Source organism: Podarcis gaigeae (assembly GCF_964106915.1).
Source record: "Podarcis gaigeae genome assembly, chromosome: 8".
Taxonomy (NCBI): Eukaryota; Metazoa; Chordata; class Lepidosauria; order Squamata; family Lacertidae; genus Podarcis; species Podarcis gaigeae.
Genome location: NC_139684.1, coordinates 52429429 through 52450226, shown reverse-complemented (window position 1 = coordinate 52450226; position 20798 = coordinate 52429429). Strand labels below are relative to the sequence as shown.

General features: G+C 46.8%; 3 protein-coding genes across 7 annotated transcripts in view; 1 reads left to right on the top strand and 2 right to left on the bottom strand.

The window, feature by feature from the left end:
• The window catches only part of SF3B3 (splicing factor 3b subunit 3), a 32197-nt gene extending 31223 nt beyond the window's left edge, over positions 1-974 (bottom strand). The window contains exon 1 of one of the 4 annotated variants that reach the window (XM_083749890.1): positions 834-974. The gene's annotated coding sequence lies outside the window, so the exon portion shown is untranslated. Of the gene's footprint in view, positions 1-660 lie in introns of all 4 variants that reach the window. The other 3 variants (XM_083749891.1, XM_083749893.1, XM_083749892.1) reach the window with 3 other exon arrangements.
• Positions 975-1187: 213 nt separating this feature from the next.
• COG4 (component of oligomeric golgi complex 4) lies at positions 1188-20059 on the top strand. Of its 2 annotated transcripts, none has more exons than XM_083754675.1 (19): positions 1188-2263; positions 4088-4170; positions 4266-4380; positions 5528-5702; positions 6313-6506; positions 6890-6995; positions 7274-7431; positions 8483-8541; positions 10054-10187; positions 11083-11201; positions 13088-13254; positions 14037-14202; positions 14806-14868; positions 15703-15819; positions 16535-16627; positions 17397-17480; positions 17673-17774; positions 18324-18452; positions 19284-20059. In XM_083754675.1, the coding sequence occupies exons 1-19, from the start codon at positions 2102-2104 to the stop codon at positions 19416-19418; spliced, it is 2361 nt and encodes a 786-aa protein (XP_083610801.1). In that variant the 5' UTR covers positions 1188-2101; the 3' UTR covers positions 19419-20059. The 2 variants fall into 2 exon arrangements, 1 of the variants encoding a protein (XP_083610801.1); XR_014567930.1 differs by having other exon boundaries at positions 1210-2263; positions 17630-17774.
• The window catches only part of FCSK (fucose kinase), a 23493-nt gene continuing 20891 nt past the window's right edge, over positions 18197-20798 (bottom strand). The window contains exon 24 of the mRNA XM_083754673.1: positions 18197-20380. Within this exon, the coding sequence (XP_083610799.1) occupies positions 20300-20380 (81 nt within the window). The 3' untranslated portion in view covers positions 18197-20299. The remainder of the gene's footprint in view (positions 20381-20798) is intronic.

The window sequence follows — 20798 nt, the reverse complement described above, 5'->3', positions numbered from 1 at the left end:
TGATGAATCAACATCAACTTGCAGTTTCACTGGAGGGGATACAAACACTTTTTACAATTTGTTACTTAATAAATTCACATATTACAATGGAGCAGACATTCCCAGAGTAGCAGCCATTAAATCTGCTGCAGCTAAAACAACTAAATATCTTGTGGCATGTTAAAGACTAAAACATTTTTATGATATAAGATTTTATGGACTAAAGTCCAGCTCACCAAAGTTATTTTAAAAAGTATTAGACAACTTAAAAGATGTATGGCATGATCAGGAAGAACAATATTAGCAGGCCTTATTTCTGAGTAGACATGCACAGGACTGCACGACTGCATGAATCCTGACCACATTCACTTTCGAGTACACGTGCAGTAGGGATGGGCGGAGAGAAATAAGTCTCTTACAAATAAAGAACAGCACCGTCCTCTCCACGTTGACTCAAACGTAACTGCCACCCCGCTCAACAGGGCTTCCCCCTCCACAATAAACCTGTGGGTTAAAACAATGGAGGGTCGGGCTTAAACCCTGCACGAAAAACTCCCTCGTGGTTTGCGAAAAAGCAGCGCGCATCCTACCGCTGCTGCTAGGCGCCCCCTCCCCTCAGTGGGCAAAGTGAAAATGCGGCCAAAATTGTCCAGAGAAGTGTACAAAGCGCGGCACCCTCACTGCCTGCTTGTCCAGAACTCTTTCCCGCCCGCACCGGCGTCGCCCAGCAACGGTCCACTCAAGGGCCTCGGTAACACCGCGCGCGTGGCAGCCTACAAATACGCCATGGCCTCCTCCCGCCGGGGATTAGAGAAGTTGCAGCCTAATTCTGAAAGGGATCTGGCGGCATTTACCGCAGAAGCAGCGCGGATGGCGGCGGATCCTGCCGCTGCTTCACTTCCTCCACAGCCCGCAGTCAAGCACAGCCATTGCCTCAGCGGCCTCCCGCGCTCCTTGGGTCCTTCCACGTAAGTAGCGCGGAACAGAGCTATTGGGCTGACCACGGCGTGCCAGAAGCAACCCCCGCGCGGCTTGGACTGTTCTACTTCACCCGTTTTAGCCTAGAGTTGTTGTTTTGCTCAGGAAATAATATCACCATTTTATTCTGCAATAGAAACGCCGCTGTTGGTGGTTGTTTTCCCACCCCCACCCCGAGACACAGGCAATAGCTTAGGCACCTATATTAATGTTCCCGGATGTGACGATTTGTCTGCTATAGTCTATTTTGGCTAGACGTATACACGGAAGCCGGATTCACTTTTGGACGCTGTGCTTTCCCCACGTTCTAAGAGCTTCACTGTTTTTTCTGTCCATTCTCCTGCCAGCCTTTGTCTGCCTGTGCTCCGTTGCCTCGCGGGTTTTATTCTCCGCTTGTATTCTTTTAGAAGACATCTGAAGGCAGCCCTGTATCGGGGAGCTTTTAATGCTCGGTGTTTGACGATGTTTATATATATGTTGTAAGCCGTCCAGAGTGGCTGGGGAAACCCAGCCAGATGGGCGGCGTATAAATAATAAAATTGTTTTTATGTTGAAACGCTTGGGCTAAAATGCACTGAGCCGGTGCGGGGTCCTGGTGACCGTGTTAGACCAGGACTTGGGAGGTCTCGGGCATGTCTCTCTCGCAGGGGTTTTGTGAGGATAAAGCAGCCCCCGTGGAGCATGGAGGCTGCGTACAGCGCTTTGAGCCCCTTGGAGGAAAGGCGATGAGAGACAAAGTGAAATGAAGTCAAACAGGCGTTGCAGCCATCAAGAGCCAGGGGAGACTGCGGCAGAGACTGCTTCAACGCCCCAGATCAGCCTTGGAAGCCAGAGGCTGCCCTTAGGCTAATCGCTGCCTCTCGGCTTGTAGGCCTACCTCGCAGGGTGGTTGTGAGAATAAAATGTGGGAGGAGATCCGTGAGCTTACTGGGCGAAAGAGGGCGCAGAAATCTAATTACAGATCAGTAGCAAAAGCCGCCATCCCGCGTTTTCTGTGATCCGTTTACGCTTAGAGCCCGGGCGGGGGAGGGGGTACCATTTTTTTTAAAAAAAAAAGTGTCCTCAGGAGCCCGGAAGCGCCATTTCCTGGCTAATCGAGCGCGACTCTTCAATTTTCTTATCTCTAGAACGACGTGGGCCCAAAATGGCGGCGTCGGCGGCCGGTTCAGGCCTGAGGGGAGGGAGCGATGGCGGCGGCTCCGGACCCTCTGTTTCCTCATCCTCCTCGCTATCCATGGAGCAAATCCGGGCGCTCACTGACCTGCCGGAGCTGGAGGCCGCCTACAGCCGCCTGTGCGGGGAGGAGGTGCGGCTTGGATTATATTCTCCCCCTCCCAGCCCCCGTCACTCCGGATCTAGGCTGCCTCGGTATCCCTTCGGGCCTCGCTCCTGTCGAGGGTGCCCCCCCCCCTCGCGCGCCGCCGCCTTGAGTTAGGAACGGGGAAGCAAGCGGCGGGCAAGGCCCCCTTTCCCCCAAAAGAAAGCCCCATCTTCCCGCGGCACAGAGCTAAGCTGTGGAACTCCCTTCCGCAGGAGGCAGGGGTGGGCACTAAATTAGAGGGCATTAAAAGAGTATTGGGCAAATTCATGGAGGTTTTCAGTGGCTATTATCCAGGATGGCTATGTGCTGCTTCCATGGTCAGAGGCAGGGATGCTTCTGAATAGTAGTAGTTTCTGGAATTGCAAGGGGGAGAGTTGCTGTCCCACCCATATCCTGTTTGTGGGTTTCCCTTTGGGGCATCTGGTTGGCCATGGTGAGGAAAGGATGCTGGACTCTGTGCGCTGCCTTTGGCCTGAGCCATCAAACCCCTCTTAGGTTCTCCTTCCTTCAAGATGGGAGACCAGCTTTCGCCAACCTATTGCCCACCAGATGTGGTCAAATGATGTCGGGGCTGCATGGTTGGCAAAGGGTGGGTTAAATAGATGCTCATGACTCTCCCTCATAAAACAAGGTAAAATGATGAAAACCTAAAATGTCATAGGGCCACAAATATTCCACAGATAAAATTCCTGGGTGCATCTGAGCAAGTGTCTATTTCGGTTTCTGGATAGATGTTGTAACAACCGTCAGTACTCTAGTCCCAAACCTTTCATGGCCTGAGACACATTTGGGAATCTAATAAAGTGTTGTGGGCACTGCAAAGACCCAAAAACTAGTGATGCACAGAATACCTTGTCCCAAGTAAACAATAGGGAAAAACTATCATAAGCAAGTCAGAGGGGAGGCAACCTCCCCCCAACCAAGCAAAAGAGGTATCAGCAAACCTACCAAAACAACCAACCAAAAGGTATGCAACCTCAAACACAGGCAATCCAAACAACCCCACAAAGAAGGCAAAACAGTCCCACTAAGCCTACTGCCACTACCACCCACTCAAATACGGGCAAAACATTCTTACCCACTCAACATAAAAGCCAGTAAAAGTAACATATATATAAAAACAGCCAGGAACACACCCATATCACTTCTTTAAAAGTTAAAGGTACTGTAGTAGTAACAGGATCCTGCCTTTTTCTTTCCAGCTGCCCCACCTTCCTTTCCTAAGAGGAATTTCTCTGGGCCAAGAAAGGGAAGAGGGTACGACACATGAATGCCTGCAGTTTGCTTGGCAGAGCCACACGGTGTTAAGCATGCATGGACAGGTGCAGTTGTCCTCAGAGTGCACCACAGGGAGTGGCCATGGGCGTTATGTTGGGGACCCCAAATCCAGCATAATGTGGATTGTGCCATAAGATTGGGTAGAATCAGAGCTAGTGATGTGCAACAAATATTGGTCATGTGTGCAAAGGTACTGAACCCAAGGAGACAAAAGAGCCTTGATGGATCATTCCAGGGCAGTATCTGCCTCTGGAAGTTCAAGAGTAGGATATGATAGTGATGAATATTCCATTTATCTAGTAACAGACTCCATTGTTGTTTGAGAGAAAGCATACCCTCTTTCATGGAAAGAATAAACTGATGCAGAATAGAGCATATGATGTGCCCAACCCCTATTAGCAACCTTTTGTTTGATCCCTGATGTGATGTCACATTGAGTTCTTAAGTCATGCCGTTACCATTGATCTTGAAAGGGACAAGCTGCAAATTGGGCATTGATTATGCCTGCAGCGTTATATTTCTGTTTTTCAGAAAGCTGTGGAAGAAGAGTTGGGGATGCTTCTGGAACAGCAGAGCTCCATGGAGAGCAAGATGGCTACTCTTCATCGCATGGGGTGAGTAGCAATCGTCATACTGTATGTGCAGTGCTGCATCGTTGCTGCTTTTTCCAAAACAGACATCCTACTTTCCCTTGTTTCTTTGTTTTCAGTCCTAACCTGCAGCTCATTGAAGGCGATGCAAAGCAGCTAGCTGGAATGATCACCTTCACCTGCAATCTGGCTGAGAATGTCAGCAGCAAAGTCCGACAGCTTGACCTTGCCAAGGTAACTAGATAAAGCCATACTGAGCTTTGAGTCTGATTGGGTTGTCATGACATGGCTGTGTGTGATTGTCGACATTTAAGGAGGAATTTCTCTTTCCCTCCCCCCTGTACAGTAATAATAATATTGAGAGGATATTGTTTTGGTGAGTTATCATGGTATGTATTTTTGTGTTTTTATATTGTGAACCACCGCATGATCTTCATAAGTAGAGCAGTATAGAAATTCAATAAATAATATGAATACAAGGCTGTCCCCTTTTACTCATCTGTTTTTGAGATGTGGTCTTTATTTGAGTTGTCAAGAGTTGCAGAAATGTTTCTAATGCACTTGTTTCAAATATGACTGTTCCCACATATTCTCCATTTACATGGGCATATCCCTTCACATGCATAATCAAGAGACATGTTGGGAACTTTTAACCTGGAGTTAAAGTGGGCTATGATCACAGAAAGGTCTAAGGTATTCAAATATATGAGTTACTACAGGGATAGGCAAGAAAAGGGTGCATTGTAGGCATGTTGGAACAAAAATGTAATTGCTTGGCATCTGAAAACTGTTAGGAAGGGAGCCCATCTCATCTCCCAGGGCATGGAATGCCACACACACAGTGCCATGACAATGGTTATCCCCTGCATTCCCACCAGGCACCCTTTTGGTGCTGAGAGCAGAGCCTCCCTTGTGTAGATGGGCAGGATCTTTGTGGGAAGAGATGGTCTGCCTCCAAGCTGTTTAGGACTTTAAAAGATGTCATTGGAAGCCATGACACCTGATATAGCAATAGCAAGCTGCAAAAAAGCTTGCCCCAGTCAAAACTTCAGCTTACATTTCCAAATGTTTTTCAAAGGCATCCTGATGCGGCATGTGCTGCTTTGGCCCAGCCTTGATGAGACGAATGTGTGTGATCGTGGCCAGGCTAGTTGCATCCTGGAGAACTCTTCCCTGCTGTGCTGGATCTTGGAGGCCCTGCTTGTCATATCTTGAATGCATGCTCACAGAGCAGCAATCTGGCTAGTGGGATTGGCACGGAGCACCCACAGCTGGGAAATCATAATATGTAGCTTCCTCAGCTGTTGTGGTCTCCATTAGCCTCTTCTGCTCCTGGCCTTGCCAATTTTGGAGGGGAATTAATTGGGGCCCTTCTTGGCAGAATCGCCTCTATCAAGCCATCCAGAGAGCAGATGACATTCTGGACTTGAAGTTCTGCATGGATGGAGTCCAGACAGCCCTGAGGAATGAAGATTATGAACAGGCTGCTGCGCATATTCATCGCTACCTTTCGTTGGACAAATCTGTCATTGAGCTCAGCAGGCAGGGCCGGGAAGGTATTCATTATGTTTATTGGTTTATTTAATTGTATCTAATATCCCACCCTACACTGTAAAAACAATATTTGGAGTGGATTCTAATATATCAACAATAGCCAAAAAGGCACCTGATTGTTGTGAAGTACATTAAGTGTCATTTGGTTTTACAGAATACACCCAGAGTCATCCTTCAATTCTGTGTTTCTGTGATGATTTCTGTTGTTACTAGTAAAAATGAACAAAAGCCAACTTCGTCACTACGAACAAATGCTGCCTAAACTTCTCCCACTTTCATTCCACTTATCTTATTTCACATATTTATAACACCCTAGCGGTTCACACAAGGGTCTCAGGGCAGGGCATGACACATGTTTTAAAAACACAATAAACAGTATATAAATATAGAACCATCATAAATCCTAATTAAAAGTAAGATTAAATGTCATCAGGGATGAAATAAAAAGATAACCAGCAGAAGCAAATCACAGTGCCCTTCCAAGGTCTGAACAAAAAGGAGCATTTTTTTTAAGTGATAATATTGATGTGTGACCCACCTCTGAGGGGAGGTTCTTCCTTAAGTACGGAGCCATTGCATAGAAATGATACTGAGACTCTCCTTTCTGGGCAGGCAGCATAATTGAGGCCAACTTGAAGCTTCTGCAGGAGGCAGAGCAGCGCCTGAAGGTGATTGTGACTGAGAAATTTGACATTGCCACAAAACAGGAAGACCTGCCTCAAGTGGAGCGCTTTTTCAAGATATTTCCTCTGCTGGGTTTGCATGAAGAAGGACTCAGTAAATTCTCCGAGTACCTGTGCAAACAGGTAAGAGTAGCTTGAGAGCTGCTGCTCATTTACAGCTGAGATGCATTCCAAGCTTCTTGGGGGTGAGCCATTGCTCCTGTTCTAGTGGGTCAGTCTTATAGAAGCTGGGACTTTTTAGTTTAGAAAGAAAGATGATAAGGAGGGAACACAGTAGATGTGTGCGCAGTTACAAGCAGCCTCATATCCATCACGTAACACATAATTCAACTATGGAACTATCTGCAACAGGTTAAAGTGATGTCCACCAGCTTGGACTGCTGTAAAGATTTGATTGATTAACAAAATCTTAATTTAAAAAAAGGCTCCTCCAGGAGGATTGTCCTTGCAAGAGTTTTGACTGAGGCTGTGGGATAACATAGGCTAAAAGTCTCCATTTTTTTCAGGTTGCAAATAAAGCAGAGGAGAACCTGCAGTTGGTGATGAAGACAGACATGAGTGACCGTAGAGCTGCAGCTATCTTTGCAGACACGTTGACCCTACTTTTTGAAGGTAACCCCCTGCCACCATTGAGAATACCTTAGAATATCTGCCTTATGCTAAGTCAAACCATTGGTCCATCTAATTCAGTACTGCCTATACTCCTAGAGACTTTTCATGATTTCAGTTGGGGCATGTTCCCAGACCTACTAGGAGATGCCGTGAAGTGTTGGAGGATAGTCTTGGACTTCTGTTTAGAATGATCCTTTTGTCCTCACAGGATGGGGCGGTAGCTTTTTTTTTGGAGTACTGTAAAACAGTCTCATATCACCTGTTTTTTCTTCTTCTAGGGATTGCCCGTATTGTGGAGACCCACCAGCCCATTGTGGAGACCTACTATGGACCAGGCAGGCTTTATACACTGATTAAGCACCTACAGACAGAATGTGATCGACAGGTAGAAAAGGTTGTGGACAAGTTTATCCAGCAGAGATCCTATCACAGACAGGTGAGAGACTTGCCAGTGTGGCCTGAGGAAGACATGGAGGAACCCACTTTGAGCCAGTTCCATGAGGCTTCTCTTGTGTTTGCTGGTGCAAGAGAGCCCTTTATGTGGCTAGTAACAATGGGAACAGCACATGCAGACCTCACATTGTGGGCTGCTGCTGGGATCACCTGTGTTTTCTTACTGGTGGTGGCAGTGCAGAAGGCTAGTCTCTTGGCTGGTTAGGGTGCTCAAATGCTCTAATTACTAGTGGCCCCAGTGACTCTCACCCACACACCCCGTCCTGCCTGCTGTATACCTTCAATCCCTGTTGGTTCAATTTTTACAACATCCCAGTGGTGGCTGTCACTGTTTCTGTCCCATCTGCAAAATCGGGTAGAATCAGGGCAGAGTGTGGTCACCCATTGTACCCAGACCGAGGTGCCTAAAGGGTCTTGAGGTTCCACACAGAAAAGTGTCCCCAAATGTCTGCAGCTCTCTGCAGCCACAGCCCACACCCTCCCCTTCCCTCTCACTCAAGGCATGTCAGAAGGTGAGTGACTTTTCCTGTAGTCCCTAAGTTATTAACTCTGCAATGTGCCATGTACACCAATGGGTAACGATGCTACCCATTGCCTTCCAACTCTCCTGTGTGTCAGTTTAGCTGGCTTGTCCAAGGCCACCCAATGAGCTTCAGGGCCCAGCAAATAAATGAGCTTGCTGTCTCTATTTCTCTCTCTCTCTGTGCTGAGTCATGCTCTAAGGCTTGGTGATGATTTTCCTGTAGACTCCTGTTGTCCAACATAGCAAATACTTCTGATTGTGTGCTTATTAGTGTGTTTTTTCTTTTCTTTTTAATGCTTCTTTCAAAAGCTTCTGTCAGCATCCTTCTGTTTCTGATCTCTCTCTAACTCCTATGTAAATTCCCCTTGGGTATGGAATGAAGAGGTCATCCTTAGCTCTCCTTCCCTCTACCTGTTGCCTTATTACTGCTCCAGCGGGAGGAGACTGGTAATTTAGGAGTCAACAAGCAGAAAAGAGATTTCTAACAGCTCTCTACTTCTTATGCTTGCAGTTTCAGCATGTTCAGAACAGCATGATGAGGAGTTCAGTTGCGGAAAAGATTGAGCCAAGGTAAACTGGCCAAAATCTCCCCCTCTTTCCTTCCTGCTTTTCAGCCACAACTCTTTTCATTGTGGGAAATTGTGGTTTGACCTGGCACTTAAATGTCCAAGGGTATCCTGGAAAGGACCAGGCCCAGTCTTACGAAACTAGTGTGTTCTCCCTCTGTGATGCCATCCAGTGTATTCTCCTTTGTCACCACCCAATGGGCCAGACATCTGTCCACTAGGAGGCAAAGGCTCTTTCATAGATTAGGGGGGATCACCTGCTTTCTCCCCTGGCCTGTCTCACAATGGAAGACTGCACGAGATGGAATTGTGTTGTACATTATTTGTGTATTTGATGGAACCATTTGCATCAGAGAGTGATCATATAAGCTGCAAATTGGAATGGAAAAGGGGGAAGAATGGATTAGAATAGGTAAGAATGTAAAGTGGTGAGGATGAGCAGGCCAGGGACTTATGAGGTGACTTACACCCTGGAGCAAATGATTATGACAACTACCACTTGGTTGCTAATGCTTTCTCAGGAAGGTACTCAAAAGGGTTGTGGCAGTTGCTGGCTCTGTTGAAGACTGGCCATTAACTGGACCCTGTTCCAATCTAGGTTAAGGCCTGGCTGGTATTACATTTCTCTGCTTGAGTTGTTCAATTAGCTGGGTGAATTTATAGGATTGAAGGCAATTTGCAGCAGCCAGAGGTTTGCATCTCTCTCTGGAAAGGAAGTGTGTGTGTGCGTGCGTGCGTGTGTGTGTGTGTGTGTGTGTGTGTGTGTGTGTGTGTACATGCACCAGTTTAAAACCCACTCTCCAGAGCTGCTGTGGCAAGTTTTACCTACCTTATGAGTTTGTCTCTGGTCATTGCTAAGCTCAAGTTTTAGCCACCCAGCTGATGACTACGCTGAGGTGTCTAGGGATTCTTGTTCCTGCCAAACCCAAATGCACAGCTATTAACCAATTTCCTTGCAGGAACAGCACGGCCTCCCCTTAAGCTTGTTCCTCTGCTATGAGGAACAGGTTTTCACAGTTCCGGTTACAGATAGGTAGCCGTGTTGGTCTGCCATAGTCAAAACAAAAAAAATTCCTTCCAGTAGCACCTTAAAGACCAACTAAGTCAGTTCTTGGTATGAGCTTTCGTGTGCATGCACACTTCTTCAGATATGGTATCTGAAGAAGTGTGCATGCACATGAAAGCTCATACCAAGAACTGACTTAGTTGGTCTTTAAGGTGCTACTGGAAGGTTTTCACAGCACTGGTAAACAAAAACCACAAATCATTGGCATGACAGGAAATGGCAAAGCCAGCCTTATGGTCCCAGAATGGCTCATGGCGCTACATTTCTACATCTGCAAACATTTGTTTGTTGACGGGAAGCATTGTCTTACATGTGTCAATTTCAGGATTCCAACATGAGCTTGCTGGCTGTTCAGAGCTGTCTTAGGACTTTGTTCTATCACCTCATCTTGTTGTGAAATGCCTGCTTTCTCAGTGGTTCTGCTATTGACTGTCACTTTTCTTCTCACAGGGAACTTGACCCCATTTTAACAGAGGTTACCTTGATGAATGCACGGAGTGAGCTGTATCTGAGATTCATTAGAAGGCGCATCATCTCTGACTTTGAGGTGGGAGATTCCATGGCTTCAGAGGATGTGAAGCAAGGTGAAAACTTAAATGCTCCTTGCACAAAACCAAATCTGAGATGCTCTTTGACTTGTGGCTGGTTTGGCTTACCAGATGAGCTTGTTGTAATGGGCAAGATTTCACAACAGAAATAATAAGTTAACAAATTATGCTGCATTACTAACTCCGCTTACTGGGAGTAAGCCCCATTGAATTCAGTTGGACTTGCTTCTGAGTAGGTATGGTTAGGATTGCACTATTAGGATTCCTTGGCCATGCTTTGTGGGCTCTGGATCAGTCAGGATTTCCCAAGATTCATGTGCCAATGTGGGTAGGGTTGGGATGGAAGTGGGCAGAGTAACAATGACTCTCACCTTTGTACATCTGGCTGAATTCCAGCACAAACAGCACAAGATTTCTCCAGGCACACTCAGACATATCTGTCTCAAGCCTCCACCCAGGCAGGCAAGAGGCATTAACATTTTAGGAAAGTACAGAGCAGGACTAAGGAATTGCTCAACCCACCCCCTCACCTCTGCAACTTCAGTCCTGCCAAGAAGGTTGTGTTCCCTTGGGCTGTGGTTACCAAGGAGGGTGTGGAAATGGCTTACAAGCTGCTTGGTGTTGATATTGGGAAAGAGTCAGAGCTTGCAGTCCATAGCTCCTACTCCTGCCTCAGGATCTAAGGAAGCCTTCCAAAAACCTGCTGCCTAATTCATTCTGAGTGCATTTTTGCCCCTGGCCCAAGTCTTGTGTGAGCATCATTCCACTGTTCTTGTTTTCCTCCTAAATAGGCTGTTGATTGCAATACAAAGTGGGTGACTTACCAGGGGTGGGGAATGTTGTGTGCAGGAAATTGCAGTTGCTCAGAAGGAGCTGGACTGGTGTCCTGTTACTGCAGCCCATGGCCTGCTTCTCTGCTTGTACTCCACAGAGCATCAGAAGTGCCTGGACAAGCTGCTGAACAACTGCTTACTGAGCTGCGCCATGCAGGAGCTGATTGGCTATTATATTACCATGGAGGAGTATTTCATGAGGGAGACTGTCAACAAGGTAGGGGAAGCTGCCCTCCTTTTCAGGATGGGGGGATATTGAGTTGAATCTTAGGGTACTGAGTGCATCATAGTGGATTGAGGCCCTTCTGATTGACAGAGCTCTGAAAATTCCTGTGGGGTGTAACATTAGGGATTTCTGAATTGCCTATAGTGTGAGCACCAGAAAGGACTCTTATGGTTTTGAGACCCCTTTGAAATTCTCTTCATAGATTAAAAAATATCCTCTATTCTTCAGGCACAGCGAATTCTGGAAGGCCCATGTGGTAATCGGGCGCCCAGCCACTTGCCCCTCCCTCACCTGTCTTTGCTTCTCCAGCCAGAACAGGCTTCTGGAGCAAGGCTGGCAAGCCCGTTTACTTTTCCCAAAACAGGACAAAATAGAACTGGTAGGGCCGCCACCACTCCCTTGACCCAGGGTTACCAGAAGCCACAGATCAAGGGAGTCAGCTGTGCTCCTTTGTTACCAGCTAACCCCAAACTACAAGTTGCTTCCACAAGCTTGCAGGCAGAAATCCTTTGGTAGAGCGCAACCAAGAAGTCTAGGCGTTGGAATTAGCCATTCCCCGGATAGGAACACACAATACAAGAGGAAGTTTTCTTTCTTAAAATTTATTTTAAAAAACATAAAGAACATGCTAATAAGCAGGCACATCTTTTTGTGAATTACAAGTACAGAGAAAAATAAGAACGTTGTAAAATATAGCTAGCTAATACTTACTTGTATACTCTAAAGCAAAGATAGAACAGTTCAAAGTCCTTCTTCATCACACAAGAACAAAATACGAAAGGACGGCTGCTTTGGTGGACATAAGCAGCCGGGAGATTTTGCGAATTGCAGAGTGCTTTTAAACCATTCTCAATATCTTTTATCCATAATTTGCACGTGGAATCAGAAACCCCAGGACCAATCAAAACCCTTGATTACATTTGAATTGTCCAATGACCAGCTTGTGGGTTAATAATTCTAACTTGTGGCACCTGAACCAATTAAGACTCCAGAGCCTAGATCAAGGTGTTTCCTCCCTTCCCATGGAGATTGGTGGTGCTTAGGCAGATGCACATTCCCAAGCAATTAAAGATAACATCACAGAGGGTATGTGCATAACTTTGAACCCAGGTGTCAGACCTTCAATTGAGCCAGAGAATTCTTTTCCCATAGTAAACCTCTCACGCCCTTGGGGCCAACAAGTCCACGGATTAAAGCAACAGGACGGCTCCCATAATACTTACTGGTTTCTCACAAGGCCTCACTTTCCACTTGACCAAAGAACAGCTACTAGGGAAGTACTAACTTTACTACAGCCCATGTCTGGAGGGCGCACCTGCCTGCCAGAGCAGTTCATGATCAGCTGGCTTTGCAGGTCGTGAAGAGTCTTGTTGGCCCTCTTTATTTACTTGTCTTACTCTAAGTGACTTACTAAAGGTTGAACAACATAACATATAAGGCAATACATTTCAGTAAAACCATTCTGCTAACCTATAATCAAGTCCAGCAGAAAAACCAAAAACCTCAGCAGGAAGAGCATGCAATCAAATAGGTGTCATACTAGGTCATATCCCTGGTAGAAGAGACAAGTTTTAACCTGGCACCTGAAGTATGTTGTTGACCATGCCAGACAGACCTCACTGGGGACAGGCTTCCACAGACTGGGAACCAGAGCTGAAAAGGCCATGCTCTCCCTTGTTCCTTCTCTCTGAATCTCCCTCAAAGAATGCATCCAGAGTATGGCTCAGATGAAGATCAATGACTCCAGCGAGGTCTTGAATCATATAGGTGAAAACAGGCACTTTGAATTAGGCCAGGAAACATGCAGGTAGCCAGTGCGGCTGCACCAAAATAGGTGTTCTGTGGAAGTCATTGATGTGTGTTGATTTCTTTGCCAGGCTGTTGCTATGGACACATGTGAGAAGGGTCAGCTGACCTCCAGTATGGTGGATGATGTCTTCTATATTGTGAAGAAGTGCATTGGGCGGGCTCTTTCCAGCTCCAGCATTGACTGTCTCTGTGCTATGATCAACCACTCCATCACGGAGCTGGAGTCAGATTTCAGGTGTGTGGTGTGAAGCTTTTTGGCCCTCCTAGACTGCGGGGGTCCAGGCAGTTCACCTAATTTAGCACTTACGGTTACAGATTTTCAGCACATAGGTTTTTGGCCTCCTTGGTTTCCACCAGATGGCGCCATAAGGTGCAGGTTCCTACCTGCCTTGTAAGTATCTGCTCCAAGCTTCCTAAGCTTTTGTCTCCCCCTTTGAAAGGGCAGTCAACTTCCAGCCTCTTTTCTGTGAAAGGCTTCAAGAGGAGCAGCAGAGAGGAGCAGGCTAGCCTCTTCTTTGAGCAGAGAGTGAAATTCTGAATTTGACACAAGGGTCCCATCATGTCTAGTTCCACAATGGCAAATGTTACATGCAGAATTCCTTGGCTTCTTCATACTGCAGCCTTCCAGATTCCTGGCCATTTTTGTGTACAAGAAGGGCTGTGACTTATGGGGCACTTCATTGGCATGCAGTGAACAGATGCTGTGGGGATGGATGGCCAAGTGCCTCAAGAATATTCCTGGGCAAGAGAGCAGAATATTTATTATCTGAGCCCTCTTGGGAACTGTGTATGTCACTTCCATGTGCTGATGAGCAGCTGAAATAGAAGCTGGTTCTAAATAAAGGTTGGGAGTAGGAGGGTGGCAGGCAATGACTGGAAGAATTGGGAGGAAGGAAAGCCTTGGAGCAGTTCACTGCCTTTGTCTCCTTTGCCCGGCGTGGTATGACAGTGACTTGGAAGCAGTCAGATCTCAAAGGACATCTTGGCAACTTCCATCTCCTCTCTTGCCCTTTCCAGGGAGGTCTTGTGCAACAAACTCAAGATGGGTTTCCCAGCCACCACATTCCAGGACTTCCAGAGAGGTGTGACCAGCGCAGTGAGCATCATGCACAGCAGCCTTCAGCAGGGCAAGTTTGACACCAAAGGCATTGAAAGTACAGATGAGGCCAAGCAGTCCTTTCTGGTGGGTGTGCAGCTTTAAACACCTGCAATACAGGTGGGAGACATAGGGAAGGAATAGGAGCCAGCATTGTGATCTTTTCTGTGAACCGCCCTGAGACCTCCGTGTATAGGGCAGTATATAAATTCTATTATTATTATTATTATTATTATTATTATTATTATTAATTAAGCATTAGCCAGGATCTGGAAGATTAAGCTATGGTGTCAGAGCAGTGTAACTGGGTGAGAAAGGATGGATGTCACCAAGTAGAAGTCAGTGTGATGGGCTCCAAGAATGAATGTCAAGTATAATAAGGTTTTGTATTTGCAATGAAGAGAGTTGTACTTACATCCAGGTGAATAGGATGGAGAGGGAGTGGTGAGGTCGGTCACGGTGTTCTGTATTCTCTGTCCAGAGGGAGGGAGGCAGCCAACCAAACAAACAAACAGGTGGGTTGTCTTAACCCACTAGCCAAGCAAGCAGTGGCAAGTCTCAAGAGAGCATCTGGCTATGTCCTTCTTCGTGCCCAATCCTAATTGTGCCCACAGCAAGGATCTTTCCAGGAGTAGCAAATTTCACAAGATTCTAATCCCCCTTTCCTCTCTGCCTCCTCCCATTCTTTAGGTGACATTAAACAATGTGGAGATCTGCAGTGAAAACATCATGACACTAAAGAAGACCCTGGAGGTACTGTCAGCAGACCTTCCACCACTGATTACCAAGAAAGGTCTTGAGGGCATCTTTCTCTTATCTGTTGTTAGCGTTGTTAGTCTGCTCTTGGGAGGTTGCCTGTTGGCCTGACTCAAATCTGCAGTTGGGAGCTTTTATCTAGATTGATTCATTTTCTTAAACTTTTTAACTGGCTCATCCCAGCAGTTTAGGGTGGTAAACACACTTAAATCACAGACTAATGAAACTTCTCAATAAGATGTCTGTTAAAATAAGCTACTGGGTTTAAACTGCCCACTGCCTGCTTAGCCCTAGCTAGTTTGCATGGCGTGAAGTGGTAGAGGCTGTCAGTGAAGTCCTCTCCCACCTCAGCTCTTACCTCTTTTTCCTTCGCCCTTTAAAATGTTACTCTTTACATACTGTGTTGAGCCCCCCAAAAGTGGGTTGTGGCAGAGAGTCTTCCCACCTATTTCTAAGGCCAGCCCCCTCCCCCAATTGTTTTGGTTGTTCCCAGCAGAAAAATGGGCAGAAATGGGCAATTTCTGCTTCCTGGATCAGGGTTGCTACCAGAAAGTGATGAAGGCCAAGGGCAATCCCTGAAACAGTTGTGGCCTGGACTATCCTCCCACTTATTTTCTTACAGAGGGTTAGTGAGCAGAGGATTCTTCTGTGTTTATTTACACTAATGCATGAGCCCACTGTTTCCTGCTTGCCAGTCTAGCTTCAAAGGCCATTTCTTTAACTTCTCTTTAACTATGTTCTCTCTCACAATCACCAGTCATGTTACGCCTTTGCTCCTGGTAACAAACAAGGCTCTTCCTGTGCCTCAGGTTCTTTTGTGCTTTCACACAGAGTGACTGTGCCAAGCTGCTTAGCCAGGGGTTTGGGGGTGAACAAGCACAACCCAAGATTGACAGCTGTCTTTCAGACATGGCTGCCATGTCCAACCAGTTTCGAGATCTGTTGCAGGTAAGCTTTCCAATGTTTGAACATGGCCTCTCCGTTCAGCAGACAAATCCCAAGGACTGTCTTACAAAATTGCCTAGTGATGGTTTGCTCAGCAGGCTGCCTCTGATTTCCAGAAATCAACAAGCTTGGGCCCTGCATGCGGCATTCAGCCTCTGAGGCATGAGAACTTCACTGTAAAGGGAGAGACATCTTATTTGGCTGATGCTTAAAGTGGGATCCAGAACAGGGGCTATGATGTTGCAGAGTGGGAAGCCTTTTGTGGGACTGCCTGGGGCAGCACCTACCTAGAGCAATATAAGACCAGGCCAGTACCTGACAGGTTGCTGTGACACCCCTTCCCATCATTAAGCACCTGTGTCTTGCCTCTGGGGCTTCCCAGGACTTTGCCACTTCACATTGCAGGTGGCCATGCTGTGACTCCATGATTGGGAGGCAATCCCTTCCTCCACTGCAGGAGCCACTCAGACTCAGGTGTATATACGTGTTGCCATAAGCCTGCTACCCAGTGTTGTTACACTCCTTGGTTGCTGCAATTGCAAGCAATCTCTCTCTGTCTTTTGGAGGCAGAGGAGTCCTGTGTTTCATTTGCACCTTTATCAGGAGCTGCTCTCCTGAGCAAAGTTGGTACATGTAGGCCAGCAATGGCTAAGAACAGGTCTCTGGTACCTGTTTTTTTAAATATGTTGGTATTTTTTCTCCACCTGCTTCCCCACAGGAAGGGTTGAATGAGCTCACTAACTCAGCTATCAAGCCACAGGTGAAACCTTGGATCAACCTCTTCCTGTCAGTCTCCCATAACATTGAAGAGGTGAGTCCTATTGTCTGCTCCTTTGAACTGCTCAGATGGTACAGAGAAGGGGCTGTTGGAACGAACTCCTACTTTCCAGCAGAGAAATACAACCAAAACAGCAAGCTAGAGAATGGCTGGGCTAAAACTGACTGGCACAGCTCTCTTTTATGCTGCTGGTAGTTTTAAGTACTCTTGTGGGTTTTAAAGAAAATAACTTTCAGTGTTATTTTTACTATATCTTGCACCATCTCAAGCACTTGGAGAGGCAGGATAAGTATTTTAAAAATCCATCCTCGGGGGGTGTTTCCTCAAGCCTTCCGGCCTGCGGAAGCAACAGCCTCTTAAAAGGAAGTGAAGAATTGCATGTGACACTGCAGGGAAACCTGCCAGGTGCTGATGAAGATGCTTTGGTTAAAAATGCCAGGGCCAGTTGAAGGGGATCCTGTGAGCCCTTCTAGCTACAAAGAGGTTGGAACGATAAATGCCCACCAGTGATTCGGGGGTTTGAAGATCTTACTGCCCTTTTCACATTTGAATATATATCTTACAATATTGATTGAACACCAATTTGGGCATATGGATAGCTTGCATTAATGTATATGTTTAAATTAAATTTGATAGGTTATTCTTATCCTTTTTGATTGATTATTCTTGTTAATGGAAACTAATATGGGTTTCCCTCCTCTTTTTTTTCTTTGGTATATTTGGAATAAAAAAGCTTTTAAAAAATTCATGGGCTTGTGCTGGAATGATGGGAGACCCAATCTGTATCCTTCTCCCATTGTAGGAAGAGTTCAATGACTATGAGGCCAATGACCCCTGGGTTCAGCAATTCATCCTCAATCTGGAGCAGCAGATGGCAGAGTTCAAGGTGTGTTTGGGGCCCTGAGCAGGCGTTATGTACTCTTTTGTAACCCAGCTTGCCTGTGGCCCTGACGACACATCACAGGCAAGTGGATGTACCACATAGAGGGGGCCATTAGTGCCCTCCTCAACTCTTCCCTCTCACTTGTTTTCCAGTAACATTGCCCTGTGAGATGCAGCCCTTGTTTTCTGTCTTCAGGCAGGATTGTCACCGGTGATCTACGACAGCCTGACCAGCCTGATGACTACCCTCATTGCTGTTGAACTGGAGAAGGTTGTTCTCAAGTCTACTTTCAGTAGGGTAAGGAGAGACCTTAAGCAGGAAGGGCCAAAGAGACAGCAGCCTGACTGCTCCCTTCTTGCCACTCCTCAGAATTCGTGTCCCGTTGCTCTTCTCTCAGTGGAGCTGGGTTTCTCACAGTGAGAAGCACTTGCTGCAAGCAGCAGCTTCAGTTTGAGAAGCTGAATCTTGTAAGCAAAGCAAATGCTGACAAGAGACATGGCCATGTGAATCTAAACTATTGCAGATTCCTGGAGAGAAGATTGCATCTGCTTTGCTTCTCTTCTGGTCCTGCTGCTGTGGACTAAGCCATGGTTTGAGGCATATTCTATGGCTTCACCTTCAAAATAGCCCACAGCAGCAGAATCAGAAGAAGAGCAAAGCAGCTGCCCCCTTCTTTCTGGGACCCTGCCCATTTATGCTGCACCAAGCCATGCCTCATCTGGGCTTTATCAGTGTCGTTTACTTTCACTTTGGTTTGGCTTTATTACCTGAGACCGAATGTTCTCCATCACTCTGTGGCACACCTGTGGCAACCCCTAACCTCTTGCTCTCCTTTGGCTTCTTCAGCTGGGTGGGCTGCAGTTTGACAAAGAGCTGCGCTCCCTAATTGCCTACCTCACCACAGTGACCACGTGGACCATCCGTGACAAGTTTGCCCGGCTCTCCCAGATGGCAACCATCCTCAACTTGGAAAGGGTGAGCAGGCTTTTGCTCTTTGGGAACTGGAAGTGGGGAGGGAGCAGGAAGCAATGACAAGATATGTATGTTCCAGGGTGGGTTCTGACCCATTTGCTCCACTCACCACAACCCACCAGCTCTCCTTGGATTTGCTGTGCTCTGAGTCTGGAACAGATTAATTATTAATGTTCCCAGCTGGCAGCAAAAGAGTGCAGTAGAGAGCAAGTCACACGCCTTGCTTTCTCACTCTAGCAGCATCCCATCCTCACAGGGCTGTGGAGAGCAAAGGCATATGAAAGCCGTGGAGGCTACTGCTGCTGCTTCCACCTGGCTTTATAGCCTGGCCAGGCTCCCAGCATTCAAAGCAGGCTCCCTTGAACAAGTGCAGAATGTCTCTCCCCTCTCCCACTGGGTAAAGGGCAATCAGCAGCAGAAGAGCAAGGCAGGCAGAGCAGATGCACAGGCAGGAGCAGAGGGCTGGGTGGCTGACTCACTTGACTTGTGTAGTCCCACCTTTAGAAGCTCAGAAAACTGATGACTAGAGCAAATATAGCATAGACTAAAAATAGTATGCCTCAGTCTCTTCTGTTCAGGTGCTGGTGTTGGGCCTTGCAGCTGGAATTCTCACACGTTATACACTGGCTAGAGAGGAGAGCACTTGTGGGCCCATGTTGGGTACATGCTTCTCTTCCTCCACAGAGAACTTAGCATCCACCCCAGCAACATATCAGTCCCACTGCTGAGGACAGGCACAGCTATTGTGTTCCAAGCTGCCCACCTGCTTTTTGGATGGACTGTCACTCTCTTCTTCTGCCTGGTGAATCACTTTGCTTTCCCTCTTCCGTTCAGGTAGCAGAGATTTTGGATTACTGGGGGCCAAACTCAGGCCCACTGACATGGCGCTTAACCCCTGCTGAGGTCCGTCAAGTGCTGGCTCTCCGGATGGATTTTCGCAGTGAAGACATCAAGCGACTTCGCCTCTAGCTGTCTTTGCAACAACCTACTCCTGCTAGTGGAGATCACTGGTGCCCTCTCCTAAGAAGGCCTTGCTATGTTCTTAAGACTGGAGGGAAATGCAAGTTCCTTTCCCACTGGGATCTCTGAAGCTGAAAGAACAACCACCTCAGTATACGTTGGGTAAACTTCAAAAACTTAGTTCCTCCTTCAGAGATTTCCCTCTTGTTTTTCTGCAAGTTGGTACAGTTCGCCTGTTTCTACATCTTTATCATGATGCACTAACATTTCTACATAAATTCCAAGTTAAATAGCAACTGAAATTGCCAAGCAATTATTGTAAATTTTAGTTAGCAAGTGGGGCTAAGACCACAGATAAACTAAGTCATAGGAACAAGATGGTGCCTTGGGGGATGTAGACATGTCTTCTATGCCAGTAGATTCTGCACTCTGTCCTTGGTGTCTCCAGTGAAAAGGCTCTTTAGAAACAAAGACAGTTAAGATGCCTGACTATGCCCCTGGATAGCTGCCTCCAGTCAGAGTCAACAGTGCTGAGTTCCACCAATCAATGGTCTGAATTCATTTAAGATCCCTTAATGTGTTCATCATATGCTGTGCGGAGGGTGGGTCGATTTAAATAAAGGAGATTTACATCAGCAAGGAAATAAAAAGTTTTTCATTGATTACTTCACGTAATTTCCTGAAGAATGCTGCAGATCTGACTGCAGGCCCTACTAATTCACAACTAAATATTGTTTTTCACTTGGGTGGGGTAGCTGCTGTTTTCACCCCATCTGCAGTGAAGGAGTGCATGAATCTTCCAAAGAAATACTAAACCAAATTCAGCCACTGAGTCATTCGTCCATAGATCTTGCACAGCTGTAGGATGTGGGCAGGAAACCCTGCAGTGCCTATGGTTCCTCCTCCAGAAGCTGTATTTGGAACCCAGCTGTGTCCACCTCCACAGTGTGGATGCTGAAATTCCCCAGGCCCTGAAAGGAAGGCATGCAGGGTGAGTGAAATCTTCACTACAAAATATTTAAATCAGAATATTTTGTTCTGCAGCCTGGTGGAACTTCAACACTACAAGGGGGTCGACTGCCACTCCTGACCTGACATCAGGCCTACATGCCCTAGAAGGTCACAGGCCAGTGCAGAGACCACTCTTCTCTTTGGCCAGGAGGCTACATTCTAGCTCTGAAAAATTAGGTTTCTACACACAGCCACATGTCTCCATCTGACCAAGCAAAGGGAATCATCACAACAGAAGAGCTCAGCCAAAGCACTCAAAGATTATGCTAAGCAGTATTGGTGAGAAGTGTAGCCTTGGCAAGGGGTGTGGCCTAACCCTGGCCAGAATCTCAAGGGCCTGTTAAAGAGGCCTGGAGGGCCAAACTCAGCTCCCAAGTG